The 24521-nt window shown below is 35.4% G+C and overlaps 2 protein-coding genes across 2 annotated transcripts in view; one reads left to right on the top strand and one right to left on the bottom strand.

The window, feature by feature from the left end:
• The window catches only part of pdcl (phosducin-like), an 11703-nt gene extending 5130 nt beyond the window's left edge, over nt 1–6573 (bottom strand). Inside the window, exons 1-4 of the mRNA XM_056446674.1 lie at nt 6489–6573; nt 5165–5348; nt 3430–3611; nt 1130–1405 (exon numbers count right to left, since the gene is read on the bottom strand). Of these exons, the coding sequence (XP_056302649.1) occupies nt 1130–1405; nt 3430–3611; nt 5165–5339 (633 nt within the window). The 5' untranslated portion in view covers nt 5340–5348; nt 6489–6573. The remainder of the gene's footprint in view (nt 1–1129; nt 1406–3429; nt 3612–5164; nt 5349–6488) is intronic.
• Nucleotides 6574–13385: 6812 nt separating this feature from the next.
• On the top strand, nt 13386–20548 carry LOC130214275 (urokinase plasminogen activator surface receptor-like). The gene is made up of 5 exons (XM_056445873.1): nt 13386–13457; nt 13560–13676; nt 13943–14074; nt 20125–20250; nt 20364–20548. The coding sequence occupies exons 1-5, from the start codon at nt 13409–13411 to the stop codon at nt 20546–20548; spliced, it is 609 nt and encodes a 202-aa protein (XP_056301848.1). The 5' UTR covers nt 13386–13408.
• The last annotated feature ends 3973 nt before the right edge of the window (nt 20549–24521 follow it).

The raw sequence follows: 24521 nt of genomic DNA, 5'->3' as shown, positions 1-24521 counted from the left end.
TTTGTACGTGTCTACTGTTTATAACGAAGTAAAATGAAATAACTCTGCAAACGGAAATAAAGCAACTCTGCCTTCACAGTTTAGTCTGCTGCTGCTCATTAACCCTTGATGAGTTCACTACACCGGTGGTCAGAGCGCCACACGCCGCAGTTGTCATAAATCACAAATGATCAGTGTTTTTAATCACAAGTGACTTATTTTAGATTTTAAATGCCGAAATACACATTAGTAGTAGCAGAACAATCATTTACAGTTCTTAAAATACACCACGGTTGTCTGTGAAAAGGGCAATAATCATACAAGCATGATCTGACGTGCTTACTTCATACAGTATACACACTGTGTGCATAATTAGACATTTTGTGCTGTCCGTAAGTGCACTTTTGCGCATGCGGGTCAGTTTAGGACCACGATCTGTTCCCACTGCAAATCTGATATTGGCCACATTTATAAGAGCAGTGTGAACAGCCATGCAAAAAAAATTTGATCTGAGCACTAAGCCTGGCAGTGTGAACGTAGCCAATTTCACGAGTTCACACTTGCAATAGTTTCAGAATAAAGCGTATTTGGCGTGCTGTCCGGGGAGAGGGCTCTGAGCTCGGGGAAGACACCCGAACTCGAGTTATTCCTCTAATCAGGAAACAGAGAGGAATTGGGATTCGAGCGAAGTATCTAGCCCGGCCCCAGAACGCTCCCCCCGGGATTGTAATGCTTAAGAGGTGAGGTGTCGGGGTGGTGGAGGGATGCTAAAGTCGTAAGATGCTGCAGGTAAGACAGCTTTGGTATATATAGGGGTTTGGTCAAGAACTGATTGGATAATAGAATAATTGTCAATGACGTATTTGATACTGAAACTTCTGCGCGTGCTCCTCCCCAAATTTGTTTATAAAACATGACTTGATGAGCAGTTTAAAGTGACGTGAGAAAAAAAAAAAAATCAATTGATCCATTTAGGCAGAAGTGACAGTTTTATATTTTCTAAACTCAAATTTTGTCACTGTTTTGGACCACACTAGTTTATAGATATCCTTAAAACTAGCAGAATGATACTAACATCTAAAAACCTGTATTTTAATTTCACAGGACCTTTGAAAAGCCTGAACTGAAGACATGTCTTTAAGAGCTTTACCATCGGGTACTGCAGTGCCAGGCAGAGCAGGCTGCCATCCATGGCCTGGCAGGCGGGCACCTCAGGCTCATAGATGTGGACCACCACCAGCGTGCTCTTTCCCTCCTCGTCGACGGCGTGTAGAAACTCCTCTCCTGAAGAGATGTCCATCACCTTCTCAAAGCGCCGGCCTCCACACAGCTGCCGCCGCATCTCCTCCATCCGCTGCAGACGATACTGCTGGAGGAACGCTTCATCATCATCATCATCCTCCTCCTCTTCCACACGCAGGTTTAGCTGTAGAATGATGGAGGAGAATTACATTTTTTTGCTTTTATGTGGAAGGAATAGGCATGGGGCGCTATATGATTCTGACGGTATGATGGTCTTAAATATAATAAATAAAAATAAATCCCAGTTTCCCAGTATCCTGGTTTCACGGTAGTCATTACTGCTCTAAAATATGTTCTTTTTTAAATGTCTGGGTAAAAAACTAAAACTTTTTTTCCCCTTTGAACAAAATACGTTTGATTTTAAAATATTTTGGAGCAGTAAACATGTCAGGCTGAATAATTCAAATGAATTATTGACTTCTGCTGTCTTCATTAGTTTCAAAAACACAGATTTCTTTACAATTTAAAACGGCATCTTTGTATATCTTTTCTGCTGGAGATACTGTTGTCCTAAAAAACAAAAACAAAAAAAAAACATAATTAAAAAATCTTACTTATACTGTAGGAACGATATAAGAAAAAAAAAAAGGTTTTAAAACCTTGACTTTTCCAAACCGCAGCATAGCTTGAAAATGGTTATCGTCCCATGCCTGGTGAGGAAATATTGAGGGTTAAAGGGATAGTTCACCCAAAAAACTAAATTTATTCACCATTTACTCTTCCTCAAACTCTGTACTTTTATGAGTTTCTTTATTTTGTTGAACACAAAAGAAGATATTTTGAAAAATGTTTGAAGCCTGTAACTATTGACTTCCACAGTGGGACAAACAATTTCTATGGATGTCATTGTTTACAGGTTTTCAGCACTTTTCAAAATTACTTCTTTTGTGTTTGACTGAAAAAAATCTGCAATAGTATATTTATGATAATAAAATGTTAAAATAACTGTACATATAATTTTTTTTTTTACATAAACCAAAATAAAAAAATGTAATGAATAATAACAATATGTAGATCTTTTATTTAGGAAATTTCATTAGCAAGATTAACCAAATATTAAAACAAAAACTAATTACCAGTTTGTGATTTAAAAACACACATTTATCATTATTAAACTATTTATTTTTATAATACTAAGATGCCCATCCAAACCAGTCTATTAGTGGTGTGAAAATTAATTGTTTCTTCGGTGCACCGAGATGCAGACGTGGACAATTCGGTATCATAACCGGTTACTAAAGTACTAACGTCATTTATATCATATGCGCTATATTGCCGCAGCTTATTATGGTGAGGGAGGCGAGGGAAAATTTACAACGCTTCAACTACTTAAAAACGCAGAAAACATGCACAATTTCACTGCGTGCGTGTTTGCTGGATCAGTCTTTCACTGACACAGCAGAAGCCCCTATTTCAATTTAATTGAGAGATAAAAAAGGAAACTCCATTTCTCTCTCTCACTTTTTCTCACTGCGGCCCATTTGACCTGTTGGCATGACTTTTCCTCTCCTTTCGGCTGTTTTACAGCGATACTTCTGGATACAGACACGAGCGCTTGCCTGAAGAGTTTTCTCCACTGTGTCTATCATGGATCAGCTGTGATCGCTGCAGCCGCTTACCAGTGTCACTCATCTGTGAAGAGCGCCAGCGCAAGAGCCAATCGCAGCACTTTTTTTTAGCATGTGACCAATCAAATGGGTGTAAGAGAACTTGGTAGACAAGGCTCAGAAAGCGAGCGGGATATTTATATTTGTTTATATTATATGCTATAAATGCTCATGTTGAATAAAGGTACAGTTTATATATCTGACTGTTTGTATTAAATGACAAAATTGTATTACAAATAGTATATAAATATATTTATACATTTTAATACAAAAATTGCTGTGCTGTGAAGAAAATATAAAACTGTGGATGAAAAGCATTGTCATTGCACCGTGATACCGAACTGAACCGAATCGATGGCATGATAATCGTAACCGAACCGTGAGATCAGTGTAGATTTACAGCTCAACTATCTATCCATCCATCCATCCATCCGTCTGTCTATGCATCCATCTATCTATAAACAAAACTGCTAAATGTCCTACAAAAGCATCAACTGCATACTGTGAAGTCACATTGTAAGAGTTTGAGTGTGTTTCTCACTTTGCCTGTGAGTTTATCCTGCAGCTCCTTCTGTTTCTGCTTGTCAGCTTCTTCCTCCAGATGTGATTTGCAGGTCATGCTGAGTTTTTTGATCAGTTTCTCCATCTCTTTCTGCTGCTCGATGCGCTGCTCGTTCTCCAGCTGCTTGTATTTACGCCAGTCATTGATCACTCCCTTCGGCCCTGTGGGGAAAGTGATCAGAGCAGATCAGAGCTTGCAGATGTAGCACTCAGTAGAGTTAGTTTACCTGCTATCATTTAAGTAACAGGTTACTGTAATTCAATTTAATGAAAAAAAGCAATGTAAGGGATCACTCTTCATTTTTAATGTTTGTGTGCTTGTTTTTGCGATTATTTTCGAACTTTACGATTCAGTCGCCTATGGGAGAAATGACTAGAAATAATAAACGGCTGAAAACAGGGCAAAATACTCGCTCTACAAACAAGTGTGTTCATGACTGTACATGAAAAGTAGAATAACATAATAAAAAAAGATCAGTTTGCAACATCAAGCAGCATAACGAGCTGTTTTAACCTCTAAAAATCAATGAAAGTGAATGAGACCGTAAGTCTCAAGCCATAAAGATACTAATGGATGCGCCTGCTCGAATGTCAATAATATGCTTGCCTTCAATGCTGTAAATACATTCATTTTTTTTTGCATAAATCAATTGAGAGAACCAGAGTAATTGTGTTTTATTGGTAAACAAATATATGCTTAAGAATACTTCTGAAATTTTTTAATTCAAGGTTACATTTGTCAGACAATTGCACATGTTTAAGGAACAATGAATTAAAATGAATATGAAATAGTCTATAATATGTGGTACGTTTCATGTTTTGATAAACATTGTGCTGAACTTTCCTTTTATTGCGAAGTATTAGATTTGTTAAGTAAAGAATGCAAGTATTACATGCAAGTATTACATTTTAATTCAAATGGCTATTTAAAAGTAGCATTTTGAGGGTTTTTGCATTGAAATTCACAGGGATTTTAAGCAGTATTGAGTCAAGCATTTCAATTACTGAGCAATTAAATAAGTGTTTTTGAAACCAGGTCATGAATGTTTAGGTGGTGAAGGTGGGTGTAGCATCATTTCATTGGAAGTGTTACGAATGAAATGATGCTACACCCACCTTCATCATCCAAACATTTATGACCTGGTTTTATTAATTAATGTTAATGTTAGTTAATGTACTTACTAAGATGAACAAACAAGTAATAAATGTCAACGAGCATGAATTTGTATTTTGATTATGCATTAGTAAATACTGAACTTTCATTAATAAATGCTGTCCAAATATTTTTCACTATAAGCAGGGCAGGATGGTATGAATGTATATAGCATTACCATGGTGTGAAATGTGTACCGTAAAAGAGAAAGGCTGAAAAAGATGCTACATGAGAGACTTGCAGTGTTGCTAACTGCTTTATATTTTCAACAAGAAGAGATCGCTTAGTTTCAATAAATAAATCAGAATTGTAATTGTTTATATTTCTTAGTTTAAAATTTCCTTTAAGTACATGTTCTGGAATAATTATATTTTAAAAAATGTATACCGTGAAAGAAATCGTTCGTGTGAAATAAAATTTCTCATACCGTGAAATTAAATTTTGGTCATACCGCCCAGCCATAATTATTATCTCATGTTATTAAATAAATTAGCTAATATTAACTAATGAAATCTTATTGTAAAGTGTGACCAAATCTTTGATTAATCATGTTTATCCTTACCAGTGTTGACTGAACTGCCATCTGCGCTGTAGTCGAGCTCCACGTCCAGCACTTCCTGGTCACGGATGGTTTTGTGTGCATTCTCGTCTTCCTCATGGTCGCTCTCTTCATCTTCACTACTGCTGTAGTAATACTGCAGCTTCTCCCCTAGAATCTTATCATCCAGCGTCGTCATGATGCCAGACTGAGACACATTTGGAGAGTTAGTGATAGTACAATTTTTACTTTTATGATTTCATACATCAAGCCACAGTAAAGCATCAAAATAAGCAATTTAGCAGTTTTTAGATATACAGAACGCAAAACATATGAAGGATGAACTGGTTATCATTAGTAAATGCTTATATTTCTTTATAACAAGTAAATTAAAGAGATAATTTTGGGCTGTAGAATAGAAATCTTTAAATATCTTTTAAAAATGATTCTTACAAGTATGACGACACACCTTAACATACAGAGAAAAACAACTATAACACTACATTAAATAAGGATTTTATTTTAATATAATATTACTACCATTATACAAATTAAATTATATAAATACTATTATACCCAGGTAGTGAGTAAATAGCTGAACCTTTATTTAATAAATACTAGTAAAGTACTAATAGTCTTGGTTTCGGATAGATTCGTATCATATTTGTATTTCTCCCATCCGTTTAGACTTCTTTTTACATTCTGGATCATTTAAGCACCCACAAATCATACAATAACACATTTTTTTGCTGCACATCATGTGTTGGTTGTTCCCTCATGAAATGCAAATCTAGTTCAAAACCCTTTATGAGGAACTAGACTGGGGCAGCTGAGAAATCCTATTAGCCCTTACTCCCACTGGAGCTGATCTCTACGAGTAATAGCTAAAAAATGGCTGTTACAAATTCTATTTTAAGCATATAACACTTCATGGTAGACACATGTTTTTATATCAGCGTTATATTACATTTTAATAAATGCGTAACGTTATAGATTTAAGTTAACCGGACCAAAAAAGTAAAGACACTAGCTAACCTGTCAAACATGACAAGCTATCGTGCTATATGCATCATATTAAGTATAAACGTACCATAATACAAAAATGAAGATGATCTAGTATTCATTTGTAAGATCTGATCCTTAAAACCGACATCAAATAAAATAAATATGAGTTTAGCGAAATGAGATTGTTAGCATGCTAATGTTATTTTGAAATGCTAGCATGCTAGCTTGTCGCTTAACGCATCGAAACGCGTCAACACTAATCAAAAATTATATATTCATCATACATAAGTGATGTTTAATTATTTTAAAGTATTTACAATCCAGCGACCCGAGTGAATCTTACCTATTTAGGACTCCTTTGTCGCAGTTAATCCCTTGAACAGTCCCCTCAGATTCTACAGCACAATAAAGCGGTCTGACCAATCATGGTGAAGAATAAATGACTGACAGGAATATACGCCAATGAGAGCTCGAAACGATTGACAAAAGGCGTCTCAAATATATTTTTCTACATTGTTTTTTTTTTTGTGCTTAAATAATTATCTGTATTTACAACTCTAAAGCAAAATTATTACTAAAACTAATATGTGTAATGTAATAAAATGTAATTAATTTACCTAGCCTACACAATACGTAAAATTACAGTATTGTGCAATACTGAAGCCACGTTTTCTGTTCTTTTTATTGTTTTCCCTTGATACAAGATAACATTAACAATGTCACATCCTAATGTTACAGAGTGTATATTAATATAGAGGACGCAACCTGCAAAAACAATAAATAAATACGCAAATAAATAAATGAATGAATAAATAAATACACAATTTCTTCTTAAATAAAACAATAAATAAATAAATACGCAAATAAATAAATACACAAATTCCTGCATAAATAAAAAAAATATAAATATGCAAATAAATAAATAAATATATATATAATTCTACAATTGCAGCTGGAAGGGCATCTGCTGTGTAAAACATGCTGGATAAGTTGGCGGTACATTCCACTGTGGCGACCCCTAGATTAATAAAGGGACTAAGCCGAAAAGAAAATGAATGAATGAATAAATCTACAAATATATATATATAAATCTACATATACATATTTTACTTTATACTTTATACATATTATACCATTTATACTTTAAGGGTGTTTTTTTAAGTAAATACAAAATCTATGTGTATTTTTTTAAATCGACGAACAAGGATTAAAGATGTAAAAATATCTTTACTGTAATATTAATTTTTGAGGCACTGTACAGCTGGGCTTTACAGATAAAGCATGTTCATGTTACAATAGTACAAAATACCTGTGCTTGCTTGTAAAAGGGTAAATGCTGTTTAAATCAAATCATGATTTTAAAGTAAAATCAGGTTATGCAGGTTATTTATGTCTGTATTTAATAACATATTTTTTTGTTTGAATAATTGTATAAATTTTCAAATATATCCATTCACAAACCTTATAACCCTTACACAGAATAGAACAAAACACAGCTGTCGATCACTTCAGTCTAAATATACAAGTATTTAGAGAAACATAGCAATGTTAATAATGATAATAATAACAACACAAATAAATAAATAAATAAATAAATAAAAAAAAACTAAACCAAAGTAACTACATAAAAAAAAAAATTAATTAATTAAAAAAATAAATCAATTATATATACATATAGGGCTGCTAGGTGGTGCAGTGGGTAGCACCTTCACCTCACAGCAAAAATGTCGCTAGCTAGAGCCTTGGCTGGGTCAGTTAGCATTTCTGTGTGGAGTTTGCATGTTCTCCCCGCATTCTCGTGGGTTTCCTCCGGGTGCTCCAGTCCAAAAACATGCGGTATAGGTGAATTGGGTAAGCTAAATTGGCCATAGTGTATGTGTGTGAATGAGTGTGTATGGACGTTTCCCAGTGATGGGTTGCAGCTGGAGGGGCATCCGCTGCATAAAACATATGCTGGATAAGTTGGCGGTTCATTCCGCTGTGGTGACCCCAGATTAATAGAGGGACTAAGCCGAGGAGAAAATGAATGAATGATATATACTTATATTTGTAGAGTACTACTTAACATGGTCAACATAATCCATAAAGCTTGCCATATCTTCTAGAATTGTTTATCCTTTTAAAGAGTATGTAATTTTTTCAAGGACAAAGACATCATCTCTCTGGCCTTTGAATGAAGGTGAGTGGAAGGGGATCTTTCCATTTAAGCAGAATTGCTCTGCGCGCTAATAAAGAAAAGAAAGCGAGAATCTTACACTTTGACAAACATGAGTCTTCAGGCGATTCCATATAATGCCACAAGTGGTTCCAGCTCTAATTTATATTAAAGCAGAATAGAAAGGGTATTGAATATTGATCTCCAAATGTTTTCTAATTTAGGGCAAATCCAGAATGTGTGCATTAAAGTACCCTCAGCAGCCTGGCATCTATTACAACATCTGAGTTAACTTTAGATATATGAGCTCTATGTACTATTTTAAGCTGAAGAAGAAAATGTCGAGCACAAACGGATGATGAGTGACTCTTACTGAGAACACCATTGCACATATCCTCTGAAAGTGGACTACCAAGGTCCTCCTCCCAGGCTTTCTTAATGTTTTCTGAGGGAAGATGTCTGATTTATCATCAATAATAGAAATGGAATCTTTAACTAGGATGTTAAGTGTAAGGTGGATTATCAGCGGTTGGAAAATCTGGCAGAAGTGATTTAATAATTATGGTGGCTTGAAAAGCCAGCATATTGTTATCTATCAAAACTTTTTCTTCTTCTTCTTCTTCTTCTTCTTCTTCTTCTTATTCTTCTGAGACTAATTTCTAAGTGTATCTCCTCCTAGGCCTTTCAAGCTACATACTTCAAACTTTCGTCAAACCTTCAAACTGGTCTGACTCGGGTTGCTATATCTTTTCTAACTGATCCGACTTTGGGTTTTCCGAAAAACGACCCAGAAAAATCCCAAAAGTCCCATTGACTTAACATTGGGTCAAACTTTGTGAGCTCATAACTCTGCATCAGACTGTCCTACAGACTAGAGTCTGGCCTCATTCAACTCAGTCTAGCCAGCAGCCAATCACTGATTACCTTTAAACTTACTAGCCACTCCCTAGCAACCAATTTCAGCACCCTAGCAACTGTCCCAGAGACTGTGACTAGCTATTCTAACACATGCTAACAGTTTAAACTTCCTACTGACATGCTAATCTTCCTAGAAAGGTGCTAGCAACACGATAGTGACATGCTAGTCATGCTAGTAACATGCTAATTCATGCTAACAACTTGCTAATTCATGCTAGAAACAAGCTGATTCATGCTAGAATCATGCTAGTAACATACTAATATCATGCTAATTACATGCTAATATCATGCTAGTTACATGCTAATTCATGCTAGTAACCTGCTAATTCATGCTAGTAACATGCTGGTAACATGCTAATTCATACTAGAATCATGCTAACAACATGCTAATTCATGCTAGAAACATGCTAGTAACATGCTAATTCATGCTAGTAGCATGCTAATTCATGCTAGAATCATGCTAATTCATGCTAGAAACACGCTAATTCATGCTAGAATCATGCTAACAACATGCTAATTCATGCAAGAAACATGCTAGTAACATGCTAATTCATGCTAGAAATACGCTAATAACATGCTAATTCATGCTAGAATCATGCTAACAACATGCTAATTCATGGTAGAATCATGCTAGTAACATGCTAATTCATGCTAGTAACATGCTAATTCATGCTAGAATCATGCTAGTTCATGTTAGGATCATGCTAGTAACATGCTAATTCATGCTGGAAACATGCAAGTAACATGCTAAATCATGCTAGATCATGCTAGTAACATGCTAATTCATGCTAGAATCATGCTAGTAACATGCTAATTCATGCTAGAATCATGCTAGTAACATGCTAATTCATGCTAGGATCATGCTAATTCATGCTAGGATCATGCTAATAACATGCTAATTCGTGCTAGAATCTTGCTAGTAACATGCTAATGCATGCTAGAATTATGCTAGAAACATGCTAGTTCATGCTAGAATCATGCTAACAACATGTTAATTCATGCTAGAAACATGCTAATCCATGCTAGTTACAAGCTAATTCATGCTAGACGCATGCTAATTCATGGTAGAATCATGCTAGTTACATGCTAATTCATGTTAGAATCATGCTAGTTACTTGCTAATTCATGCTAGAATCATGTTAGTAACATGCTAATTCATGCTAGAAACATGCTAGTAACATGCTAATTAATGCTAGAATCATGCTAATTTATGTTAGCAACTGCCTAGCAACCACTCAGAATACTTTAGCAACAACCCAGAAACATACTAACATATATGTACTTATCTATGCCGACTGTTTCAAACTTCATAAAAACTGCTTCAGTTATTTACACTTTAAAACGACTTCAAACTTTTAGACTCAGCTTTTCAAGCCACCATAAAGTTTGTCCTCAAACTTTAATATCTAGTTATTTCTTACTAGCAAGAATCTAAAAAATCTGACTTGTTGAGAGAAAATAATAACATATTTGATTGTAACTTTTCTGAATTTGATTGTAATGCAATAATGTGCCCCTTTGTAAAGCTGCTGTGCAAAAATAATTATTGTAAAAAGCGCTCTACAAATAAACTTAAATTGAAGTAAAAGAAATAAAACCCCAAACCAATGAGAAGACTTTTTAGAAGTGGTCTTTTTAGAGAAGACTACTGTGTTAATCTGAGAATATTCATCTTCTCACACATGCAGAAATCTGATCCAGGGTTTACACGCAGACTGTTAAACATATCTGTGTGTCTAGATAAGGTCAACACATTCACTCAAGCAGTCTTTTTTAATTCCTTTTATCACGGTAACTCTGTTAAGATCTTTTACACTTGAACGTGTCATAAATCACACAATCTGTGACTGAAACGTGTTGTTTTTATACTCGATTTAACAAAAACAAGACGTACTGCAAACTATTTTTTAACATTTTTACATGAAAGAGTCAACATTCTCTGAAATACAGTCTTTTCAATGTTCATAAAGTTACTGTAGTGAAAGCTCATTCATTTTCCTTCAGCTGAATCCCTTATTTATCAGGGGTCGCCACAGCGGAATGAGCCGCCAACTTATCCAGCATATGTTTTACACAGCGGATGCCCTTAAAGCTGCAACCCAGTACTGGGAAACACCCATACACGCCCACATTCCCACACTCATACACTAAGGCCAATTTTAGTTTATTCAATTCACCTATAGCGCATGTCTTTGGATTGTGGGGGAAACCGAAGCACACGGAGGAATCCTACGCCAACATGGGGAGCACATTCAAACTCCACACAGAAACGCCAACTGATCCAGCCGGCACGCAAAACACCTTCTTGCTGTGAGGCGATAGTGCTAACCGCCGAGCCACCGTGCCGCCTTAGTGCTACTTTGGTCATGTTTATTCTTGTTTTGGTGGTAGAGTCCGGTGCACTGCTCATGTCTTGTCATATACATGTTTCTTATCTTTGTTCTGAATGAGCGTTCTCATCTCGTCTGTTGTTTGTTCGTAGCATGTCATTTCATTCTCAGCGCTTCAGTCAAATTTTTATTTGTGTTTCAGTGGGAAAAATAAGTATTGAACATGTCACCATTTTTCTCAGAAAACATATTTCTAAAGGTGCTGTTGACTTGAAACTTTCACCAGATGAAAAATAAGTCCATATATGCAAAGAAAAAATAAATTAGTTGACAAATGCAGTTGTGTAATAAAATAAAATGAAACAGGGAAAAAGTATTGAACACATGAAGAAAGGGAGGTGTAGAAAGGCAGTGAAAGCCCAGACAGCAGCTGAAATCTCTCAGTAGTTCTTCAGCAACCCTCTGCCCTGTGTAAAGGAATATTAGCTGCTTCAGTCCAACATCTAAACAGCAGGATGATGATGATGAAACCAGTTTGGACATTTCAGCAAGACAATGATCCAAAACACAGCCAAGGAAACTCTTTAAAGCAGGGGTCACCAATTTCGCTCCTGGAGGGCCAGTGTCCCTGCAGGATTTAGCTTCAACTTGCTTCAAGACACCTGCCTGGATGTTTCAAGTATACCTAGTAAGACCTTGATTAGCTTGTTCAGGTGGGTTTGATTAGGGTTGGAGCTAAAATCTGCAGGACACCGGCCCTCCAGGAACAAGTTTGGTGACCCCTGCTTTAAAGCTTAAAAAACCAAGCTGTAGAATGGCCCAGCCAATCACCTGACTTAAATCCAATAAAAACACAGAATAAAGATCAGATTTGACAGACAAGACCCACAGAACCATCAAGATTTTGACACTCTGTTGAAGTCTGTGAAAATCACACTTCATTCTCCATATAAGAGGTGTCAATAAGCTGCCGTCACCTAAAAAGCCCTTTATATAATGTATTAAATACATTTCAGTAGTTCAGCACTTTCTCCTTGTGTCATTTCATTATTACACAGAACTCATTTTTCAGATTTTATTTTATTTTTATGCTTGTATTTTTTTTTTTTACCAAAATCTGGTTCAATTCCGTCAACAGCTCCAGTAGAAATATTATTCCCAGGAAAAAAAAAACAACGTTTTCAATCCTTACTTCCTCCACTGTTAGGTGTACTTTCATCTTGCGCTCAGTCTTGTGTTGTTGTTGTATGTAGCACGTGGCTTGTGTTTACATGCCGCCGCATGCTTTGTTTTGTGTCAACGCGGTTAATGAGTGCTCTCAATGGCTGCGTGTTCTAGTCCTGTTTCATGTACATGTCATCTGTTTGTGTCATGTGCTCTCGCCTCTTGTCTAGTCCCTCACAGCTTGTTATTCTATTATTAGTTAAATCTGTTCACCTGTTTGTTTGCTGATTTTTCTTCTTTAAGGTTTTTATACTGTCCCGCCAGTTCGTCATCGTTCCTTATCGTCATTCCTTATATAGTATCCAGTCTAGTCTAGTCTTGTCTTGTCCAGCCCTGCTCTTCCCTGCCAGCCCAGTCAAGTTTGTTTTTGTTAATGACCTCCTCTCCCCCTTTCCCGTCGGTTTGTTTTTATTGCTTTTTATTTGATCACTAATTTAAAAAAACAATCATCTGTTCGGCAATTAAGTCCTCACCCAAATTCTGACACCAGAGTGTGAGAAAATGATAGTAGAATTTTGGGGTGAACTGTCCCTTTAAGACCCTCCCCTACAGATAAGCTATACTACAAGCCCTGAAAGATGTTATTTCATTCTCTTCTTTCATTCAGAGTCTTCTGTTCTCTTCTCCTGAACAAAAATGCAATCTCAAATCTCGGTTTGTCTTCTGTTTGTTCTTTTCACTGCAGGTACAAATATAACAGTGTCTTCAACAGAAATAGTGTCTTAATGTAATGTAATTGGGTAAATATACAGTAGATCATGTCTCTCTGTGTGTTTCATCACTGAAGGACACTCGATACGCTGTTATGTGTGCAGAAGTTTGAACAATCCGTGTGTGAATAGAGATGTAGAATGTCCCAAAACCTTTTTCAAGTGCTGGAGCTTCACAACGCTGCATTATTTGGGTGAGTTCATTATGATTTATTCAATAATTATAGTTATACTTGCATTATTTGCATTGCTTACATTATTTACAGTTGCATTATTTGCATTTATTTGTAGAATTTACAACGCAACCCCAGAATATTGTAGATTTCTGGTATTAAATTAGTCATTTTTCTGAAACTTTTATCTTTTACTTTGTAGCCGTAAGAAATTTTCGATAGTTTGTTCGTTATTCAACACCACTAAATAAATAATACATTGAACAGATCTTCCCTCATGTTTTTAGGTAACACAACTATCATGTCCAAAGGCAAAGAGTGTGCTGTAAACTGTCAAAACGGCTCCTCCTACACTGGCACAGCAATGACTTTTTCTGCCTGCTGTGACACTGACCTCTGTAATGCTGAAAACACTCCAGGTATTACAATTATAAACTTCTTTCAAACAAACACTGTTTCAAGAGTTCACACTTAGCTGATGATTCATCAATAGCTTGTTTGGCATGCTGTCCCGGGAGAGAGCCCCGAGCTCAAGGGATCCTCGAGCCCGGGGCTTCCTCCCGTTTGCAGAGCGAGAGGGGAGCCTGAGCTCGGTGGATCTCAGAACTCCCCGTCTGCAGTAGCTAAGTGAACACGTGAGGAAAAAAGGGGGCTAGACAAATGTTTCATTGTTATGCATGATGTATATATTTGGATGGTGAGAGGAAACCGGAGAACCCGGGGAAAACCCACGCGAACACGGGGAGAACATACAAACTCCTCACAGAAACACCTACCGACCTGGCAGGACCAGGGTTGGCAGTGTTCTTGCTGTGGGGCTAACAGTGCTAACCACTGGGCCTCCGTGCCGCCCGATCTAAAGTGAAGGAGGAGAATGGGGAGGAAGGGGGGTTTCTTCCAAACGAAGATAAAGTGGACTGAAAACTGTGGTTATTTATAGTAGCTTATGGCTCATATGATTGGATGATACTGATTAGCTTAATACGAGACCGGCTGTGATAAATCATAAGCACATGATTCTCTCGAAATTAGTTTATTAATAAACCTCACTTAGATGATTCAAAAAAGGAACATTTACTGTTGGTTTACTCACTCTTATGCTATGCAAGATGTAGGTGCTTATCTTCAGTAAATCATTTATTTATAGGGGAGAGTGCGGATGAAAGTAAAAGCGATTTTCTGGAAGCTCTGACAACATTTGCTTTCCAGGCCATAACAGCACATTCAGCATACAACCCTTGATGGAGCTGTCAAATAGCAGTTAGGTCCCAATTTCAGTTTTTAAGTGCAGAAAGTAAATTATTGTAGCGTTTTTTCCTTATTACAAGGTGTGTTTGTAATACTGATGACCAATCTACAGGTTATTTAGTGCAAGAACACATCCTTAAGTTTGCATTGTATGAGTTTATTTACACCAGCGAGGTGTGATAATAATAATTATATGAACGTAAACTTTTAGATCTCATACAGCTGTTCCCCCACTTTTGTATGTACACTAAATTACCTGGGTGTAATAATAGACAACAAGGTTTCATGGAAAGATCACATTGATTGTGTGTGTAACAAGATAAAACTAAGGATCTATTTTTTGCATTGTTTTAGACCGTTAGAGCATCGAAAAACATTCTTCAGCATTTTTTATGTCTGTACTTATATGTGTTCTGCAATATTGTAATTCTGTATGGTATACGAGTCTGTCTATGAGTCTTAAAACAAATTTGATGAAACAGATTCAAATCTGTTCAAAGATACACTGAAAAAAAGATTCAAAGATGATTCCTTGGATTTACTATTGTCTCACTTTATTTTGATGGTCCCTTTAAGGCATTTAGTTGAATTTAAGTTAAATTGCATCTACATGCCAACTAATTCTCAATAGATTATAAGTAGAGTGTTAGGTTGGGGTTAGTGTAAGTTGACATGTACTTGCAAAGTTTCTTTCAGTCAGTTAAATGTATTGAAGGAGCAGCCACAGCAGATATTGGGCAGACAGTCTACCAACACTCGAATGAGAAGTAATTGGCAGGTATAGTTGCAATGCAACTTCTAGTCAACAAAATGTGCAATAAGGACCATTAAAATAAAGTGTTACCTAACAATTTGTTTTAAAGTTAAATGGTTATAAACAATTTATTCATTCATTTATTTTATTTTCGGCTTAGTCCCTTTATTAATCCGGGGTCGCCACAGCAGAATGAACCGCCAACTTATCCAGCACATGTTTTACGCGGCGGATGCCCTTCCAGCTGCAACCCATTACTAGGAAACATCCATACACACTCACTCACACTCATAGACAGACAATTTAGCCTATACCCAATTTATACCCTGTATCGCATGTCTTTGGACTATGGGGGAAACCGGAGCACCCGGAGGAAACCCATGCGAACACGGGGAGAACATGCAAACTCCACACAAAAACGCCAACTGACTCAGCTGAGGCTCGAACCAGCGACCTTCTTGCTGTGAGGCGATAGCACTACCTACTGCCCCACCCTTATAAAAATTTATTTGGGCTGAAATGAAACCAGCAAATTAAGTTGAACATTACTAAATTTAATTTGTTTAATTAAATTCAACACATATAAATTGTTTGCAAAAAATATGCAGACATCATTTTTATTCAGTGTAGCAGGAAATCCTCTTGAGAAATAATACGAGCTCATAAGGCCGGCAAGGAACATCATTTCAAACTCTAGTCATGTGTTGAATTGTGAATTTATACCATTAAAGTCTAACTGTTGATTTATTAAGTTTTAATAAAGTGAAATTAAAAACATCATTTGGACATCAGGCTGTCTTGAAGCTGAATCAGGTCGGTGTAAATTATTTTACAGTTTTTTTTGCATGTCTTTGTCTCTTTGTAAGGAGTATTTATCATGCTGGTATGCAAGACAAATGTCAGATGCAAGTCTAACAATAAAGTTTTGTATTATTATTTTTTGTATTATTGTATTATTATTTTCAGTTTAAAAGGAAATTAGATGGCAAGAGTTGCGCATGGGGACGAAAGTAACACTGTTATTTATGTCCCACTGCTAAAAGACAAACCTGATTTTTCACTTCCACGTTAGAGTTTTCAGTGTTTGGATTCAGATGCTTCATAAAGTTAATGCATATTGCCAATAATAATTAAAAATATTCCAAAATTGTAGAACATTTTAATATTGTGCATTGTTAGGGTTGCTTTTGTTGGAGCTGAATTTTAAAATGAAAATGCAGTTATAATTTGTTTTGCAAAAATAAAGGACAAAATATGTTTGCAGTGAACATTAACAAGGTCACAGTCAGATACATTTAAAATGAACAAGATTAAACCAGTAAATCTAGCAAATACTGTTTTCGTTCTGCTTGGTACAATGTGCAACATTGTTTAAAGTGAAGTTATATTGGAGTTGTCCATTTGAGTGAGTAAGCACAGCAAATATAGATTTATGCTAAAAACATCATCTTTCAGGTTATGAAATACTTTTGTCCCCGCTCTTCATCTCTATATCTTTAATATTATGCAAGCTGCATCTTATTTATCTATTTTTTCCCCATGTACTTCTGTAAATCATAAAATATTTGGAAAGATTCTGATCTCTTTGTTATAAAACAACTGCATCATAAGACCTCATTTTATCTTTGAAACCCATATGTTCATTTTATTTTCCCTGTATGGTTTTTCTCAATTTTACTGGCAGTAGCTGTTGACTCCCATTTTATCAATCACTGCTAAACATTTTTAAGTTTTTGTTTGTGGAACATTAAAATACATTTTCAATAGTTGACACCACAGTGTCTTGCTGATAAAATATAGAAAGTATTTTTTTGAGGTTGACACTCTTTCTGCATGATTAAATGTTAAAATCATAATTTGCAGTTTACATACGTTTACTAAATCTTTGATGATCACATCAGTTAATTCAAATCTGAGAGAGATGTCAACAAACTTTGTAACTATATAATTTTTTTTTAGTCTACATGAAATCAAAATAATGTTTATTTTCGCACAATGTTAGTCTTAAAGGGCACCTATGGTGAAAAATCTACTTTTCAAGCTGTTTGGACAGACATGTGTGTAGGTATAGTGTATAGACCGTCATACTGGGCTGATATAAACACACCCAGTCCTTTTTGTTCAATTTAACAACATAAAAACGATGAATCAACTGGAGCGGTTTTCAGACCGACCGCAACTTGATATAGGAGTGCGGTCCCCCCGCCCCCGAATTGATTGACAGCTGCGTATTCACATGTACCGGTATCTGTGTGTATCTCTATCTGTGTGCGTGCGCGTGAACTTTGTAACGACATTGTGTGTGACTAATCGTTGCAACTCAACAACAAATGCATCAAATACTCATTGGTAAAGTTCTTACTGTAGTATTTCTCACAAACGCTACATGAGATCTTCTTCCTTTATGTCTGTCTGTTGTCTGAATCAGCCGAGGGAGGAGATTAAGGCATGCAGAAAGGCACGTAGAAACAGTGGGTGGGGAGGTCTAGCCTTAAAGGTGCAGTACAACAAAACCGCCACCTGATTAAAAAAGGTATAAAAATAAACTTATAAAAGGTATAATAAAAAATCTAATGGGTATTTTGAGCTGAAACTTCACAGACACATTCTGGAGACACAAAAGACTCGTATTAAATCTGAAAAAAGGGGTAACTTAGGTGCCCTTTAAAGTCTGCATGAACTGGAAACGCAATATTGAATGAGAAAACAGTGGGAGTGGCTTGTTTTTTCTACTGGGAGCTGATTGGATGTAGTAAAGTAGCCATTTCAATCAGAAAATCTGGAAAAGGGTTTGGGGAGAGTTATTACATTCTAACAGACTCCTCCTGATCACCATTTCTGTTTGTTGTCAAGACTGACAGTTGGAAGGGCGTGGTTTAGTATGTTAGCCATGCCCAATACCTCAGATACACCTAATCTGAGAATTTAACTGGAAAATAAACAGGAAGTGCACTTTTAGATTTCAATGAAAGATTACAAGGACAAACTATTTTGCTTTTCCTAATGACATGCACAGATGATTTGTTAGTTTTGATTTCACTTGTACTTTAATTAAAATCTGACCATTTCCTTCTGCTCTGGAATGTCAGTCCTCGGATGATGTCAGTTTGACGAATTGGCTGAAATATGCTTAGCCATGCCCCTCCAACTGTTAGCGAAACAAGAGGAGCAACTCAAAAATGAAACCCACTCCTACTCGATATTCTGTTTCAGTCAGAAATAAGTTATCAAACTGAAATAAAACTTTTCTTCTTCTTCTTCAAAAACGTTGCTGATTCATCAAGTAATGAAATGTGAATCTTTACGAATGAGCAACTGAATCATTCAAAATGGATAAACATTTTATAATTCACGTCTTTCAATAGATAGCAGCAAAATATCTAAATAAATAATTACATAAAAACATAAGTAAATAAATAAATAAATAAATAAATGACTTCCCAAAATTTTTTGTACATGATTGGACCAAGTCTGGCTTCCAAACAAGGACCAAACATGGACTATATCTGGGCCAAGTCTCAACCAAGTTAATAACCCAAAACTGGGCCTGAACTGTTGGTGCGTCACGACTGCAGTGAATTTGATAAACCCATGAAGCATTTCTCTTTATGGCCGTGCTTTTTTTCGAAGCGACCTGATTGGCAGAATTTTTTCTTTTCTCAAAAATATTTTAAATGTATTTTAAAAGTGGGTCAAGATAGGCTAAACGTACATGGCAATTTTTTTTCTGGCTCAAATCTGGCCCACACAATCAGCTTTTGTATGGCCCACATGCCGCAGTGAATTACGGTACATGATTGGACCAAGTCTGGCTTCCTACAAGGGCCAAACATGTACTATATCTTGGCCAAGTCTCAACGGTAATAACCCATAACTGGGCCTGAACTGGGCCAGATATGTTGGTGTGTCACGACTGCAATGAATTAGATAAAGCCATGAAGCATATCGCTTTAGACGCACTTGGGGCATGCTTTTTCTTGAAGCGACCTGATTGTTAGAGCTTTTTCTTTACTTTATAAATAATTTAATTGTATTTTAAAAGTGGGTCAAGTTAGGCCAAACCTACGTGGCCCATATATAAATTTTTAACATTTGGGCCTAATAATAAATTTGATATCTGGCCCAAGTCTTGTGCGCTGCCTTTAAGTCGGTGCCACCTCTGCCAGCCTGCGCCATTTTTGACCCACATGCTGTATGCCAGTGCCGGACAAATGCCTGCTGTCCCAGCTTTATGCCAAATCTGGGCCAGAATTGTTTGCTACCTGGGTTTCTATTCAGAATCCTGATTTAAGAAAAGAATTGTGCCACTCAACAATCATTTTACTTCCAAAAAACAGTAAAAAAAAAATCTTTTGGATGCAGCTTATCAGTTGTGAATTGCCGAAATAGTGCAGATAAATGAGTGTTATGTCTTTTGGATCGCATTTTGTACACAAAATATATTCCAATAATCCTCTTTTTTTGTAGACCCAAGAACGATTGCTGCCAATGGACTGAAATGTTACTCTTGTGATGAAAAGAGCTGCACAAACATAGTGAACTGCACAGGGAGCGAAGACCACTGCAAAACTATAACACAGAGGAATGCAAAAGGTTCAAGTCACTATTCTAATATTGTCTCTCAGTCATTCATTTGAAACATTAAATACAGATCACATTTACCAACTTGCTGTATATTAAATCAACCTTTTTCAATGTTTCAACAGGGGTTTCCGGAGAACCGATGGTGCAAAAAGGATGTGCCAGCAAATCTATTTGTGATGCCTCATTAGCCACTAGTGTTCAGGGCATCTCCTGTTGTTCAGGGAATCTGTGTAACGAAGCTAAAAGTGTCACTAAGAGCTTCCTGATCCTCTGTTTTCCTCTGATCACCTTCATCCTGATGCTCTGAATACACATTCAGTTTCTACAGCAATATACATAGTTGAACAGGATTTTTTTAGCTCCTATCTTTGGTGTACTGAAATACAATATGACACAATGCTAATTTTGAATTTTGAGTAAACCGTGCCTTTAAGAAACCACAAACAGGTCAAATCTGTAACCGGTAAACAAATGTATATTATATAAACAATAAGTACAGTTGAAGATTATAGCCCTCCCATGATTTAAAGTAAAATCCATATATTTCCCAGATGATGTTTAACAAAGAAATGCATTCTTCACAGTATTTCCTATAATATGTTTTCTTCTGGAGAAAGTCTTATTTGTTTTATTTCGGCAACAATAAAAGAAGTTTTTGATTTTTTAAAAAACATTTTAAGGTCAAAATTATTCGCCCCTTTAAGCTATATTGGTTTTATTTTCTACAGAACAAACCATCGTTATACAATAAATTAAGCCTTTAAATGTCACTTTAAGCTGAATACTAGTATCTTGAAAAATATCTAGATAAATCAATTGTTAGATATTAGTTATTAAAAGAATTATGTTTAGAAATGCATTTAAAAATCTGTAAAAAAAATGGCGGGGAGGGGGATTTAGGATTGAGGATGGCTAATAATTCTGATTTTAACATCTTAAGCTGCATGTGTAAATTTGTAAGAATAGACAAAAATACACTTCATCAATCAAAATTATTGTTTAAAATGTTTATTTTTACAATTATTATAGTTATTATATTTTATGGCACGACTTCGACAATTTTTTACTTTGATGAGAAATTTGATCTCTAAGTTTATCTGGTGATTGGAGAATTCGCAGAATAGCATTTTAATGTTGTTGAGAAATCCAAGACTTACTGAGGTGCGTTTTTAGTCACCTTTGATGAAATATTGGCATAACTGTCTTTTTAAAGGTACAGTTAAAGTCAGAATTATTAGCCCCCTTTGATTTTTTTTTTCTTTTTTAAATATTTCACAAATGATGTTTAACAGAGCAAGGAAATTTTCACAGTATGTCTGATAATATTTTTTATTCTGGACAAAGTTTTATTTGTTTTATTTCTCCTAGAATAAAAGCAGTTTTAAATGTTTTAAAATCCATTTTAAGGTCAAAATTATTAGCCCCTTTAAGCTATATTTTTTCGATAGTCTACAGAACAATCCATCATTATACAATAACTTGCCTAATTACCCTAACCTGCCTAGTTAACCTAATTAACCTAGTTAAGCCTTTAAATGTCACTTTAAGCTGTATAGAAGTGTCTTGAAGAATATCTAGTCTAATATTATTTACTGTCATCATGGCAAAGATAAAAGAAATCAGTTGTTAGAGATGAGTTATTAAAACTATTATGTTTAGAAACGCGTAAAAGAAATCTTCTCTCCGTTAAACAGAAATTGGGGGAAAAATTTACAGGGGGGCTAATAATTCAGGGAGCCTAATAATTCGGACTTCACTTGTTTATTGTGTGGTTTGTTTTGATTTTGTCTGTCTTTTCTACTATTGGACCTAGTGTAAGGAGAATAATTATATTGTTCTTTTATGCCAAAAATCATTTGAATATTAAAGATCATGTTCCATGAAGACATTTTGTTTCATACTGTAAATATAAAAAATATATATTTTATAACTTTTTCTCAATATTTAAAAAAAATTACTCTCAGATTTTTAAATACTTGTATTCATTCATTCAATTTCCTTCGGCATAGTCCCTTTATTCATCAGGAATCGCCACAGCGGAATGAACCGCCAACTTATCCAGCATATGTTTTACAAAGCTGATGCCCTTCCAGCTGCAACCCAGTAGTGGGAAACATCCATACACACTCATTCACACACATAAACTACGTCCAATTTAGTTTATTTAATTCATCTATAAGGCATGTGTTTGGACTGTGGGGAAAACTGGAGCACCCCGAGGAAACCCTCGCCAACACGGGGAGAACATGCAAACTCCAAACAGAAATACCAACTGGCCCAGCCGGGACTCGAACCAGTAACCTTCTTGCTCTGAGGCAACAGTGCTAACTGAGCCACTGTGTCGACCCAAAATAGTTGTATCTCAGCCCCATATCCTAACAAAATATGTATAGTTGCATTTATCATTAGTTACCAGCAGGTGGCAGCAGATAATAACATACAGTTGAAGTCAGAATTATTAGCCCCCCTGAATTATTATCCCCCCTGTTTATTTTTCCCCAAATTTCTGTTTAACGGAGAGGTTTTTTTTAAAACCTTTCTAATCATAATAGTTTTAATAACTCATTTCTAATAACTGATTTATTTTATCTTTGCCATGATGACAGTAAATAATATTTGACTAGATATTTTTCAAGACACTTCTATAAAGCTTAAAGTGACATTTAAAAGCTTAACTAGGTTAACTAGGCAGGTTAGGGTAATTAGGCAAGTTATTGTATAACAATGGTTTGTTCTGTAGACTATCAAAAAAAGAATTTTGCACCTAATAATTTTGACCTTAAAATGGATTTAAAAAAATTGAAAACTGCTTTTATTCTAGCCGAAATAAAACAAATAAGACCAATTACTTTAAAATTACTTACTAATTACTTTACATTCATTTTCTTTTAGGCTTAGTCCCTTTATTAATCTGGGGTCGCCACAGCGGTATGAACCGCCAACTAATTACTTATTTTTATTATTATTATTATTACAAATATTATCAGACATACTGTAAAAAATTCTGTTAAACATCCTTTGTGAAATATTTAATAAATGAATAAATAATTCTGTCTTCAACTGTGTATTTTTTACAGTTTATGGTTTGTCTACTAGAAAAACACCTTTGAATTTTGAACATTGAACTGTGGAATTATATTAATATGCTGTCATTGCATTGTATTGTTTTTTAAAAGACGAAAATACAAACAAAGAAATAAATAATCCTTCTTTTGCTTATTGTCTCCTCTGACAGACTCAGCTAAAAAAATACAAAATAAAAAAAAATAAAATAAAAAAATAAATAAAAATCGAGCAAATGAACTGGGTGAACTACCACTTTATCTTTAAAAATGAATATTGTGGTTAGAAATTTAATCAAAGCATATTTTTGTTATTTTATGCAACAAAAACAAATCCTTAAATCAGAAAATATTTAATTGAAATGTGCATGAAATATATCACCAGCAGTTTACAGAATGAAAAATAAAAATAGCTGTGCTGGTAAAGTTTAAGCATCAGTTTGTGTGTGAAAAGGGTAACAAACTCACCCCTCATGTCGATACAAACAAGTCTTTCTTCTGCTGGAGATTTACCTGTTGAAGAAATTAGTTTTAGCAACTTCAACTGTTGTTTAATTATTATTATTATTATTAACGAATTAGCATATTTAAACAAGATCACTCCATGTTTGTTCAGTTTAACTTTCCTTTTCTCAAAGTTCCACCCCTCTAGATAAACTATAAAGTGAGCAGTGAAACAGACACGTAAATTCATTTACTTCCAGACTGAAGATGAATCTGCAAATCTCCATTTTCCTTCTGTTTGTTGTTTTCGCCGCAGGTATAAATAATGTTTATAATGTTACTGAATACACAGATATGAGTCTGCAGATCACTGATCATCTCTCTCTCTCTGCTTCATCACTACAGGATACTCGCTCAGCTGTTCTGAGTGCAGCAGTTACAATGGCCCGTGTACAAATCTAACATCAACCACATGTCCCAGTGGAACTAACCAATGCCAGACTGGAACAGAGACACACACTGGTGAGCCTGATCGATTGAAATGTGTTTATTCTAGTGCACTGTAAAAAAAAAAGTTACTTTATTAGTTATAATTACAATATACTTTACTTTAAAAAAGTGACTAAACTTTTAAGTTGCCTTAAAAGCAATAAGTTGATTTTACTTTGAAACCCATTGGCTTAACTTTTATAATTATGCACTTAGTTTGTTTACATTGTAAAAAAAATGCAAGGTTGCACACATTTCATGTAGTCCCAACACAAATCCATTAAG

This window comes from Danio aesculapii, chromosome 21, assembly GCF_903798145.1.
Source record: "Danio aesculapii chromosome 21, fDanAes4.1, whole genome shotgun sequence".
Classification (NCBI taxonomy): Eukaryota; Metazoa; Chordata; class Actinopteri; order Cypriniformes; family Danionidae; genus Danio; species Danio aesculapii.
The sequence above is the reverse complement of the archived record's forward strand: the minus strand, read 5'-3'. Positions and strand labels throughout refer to the sequence as shown.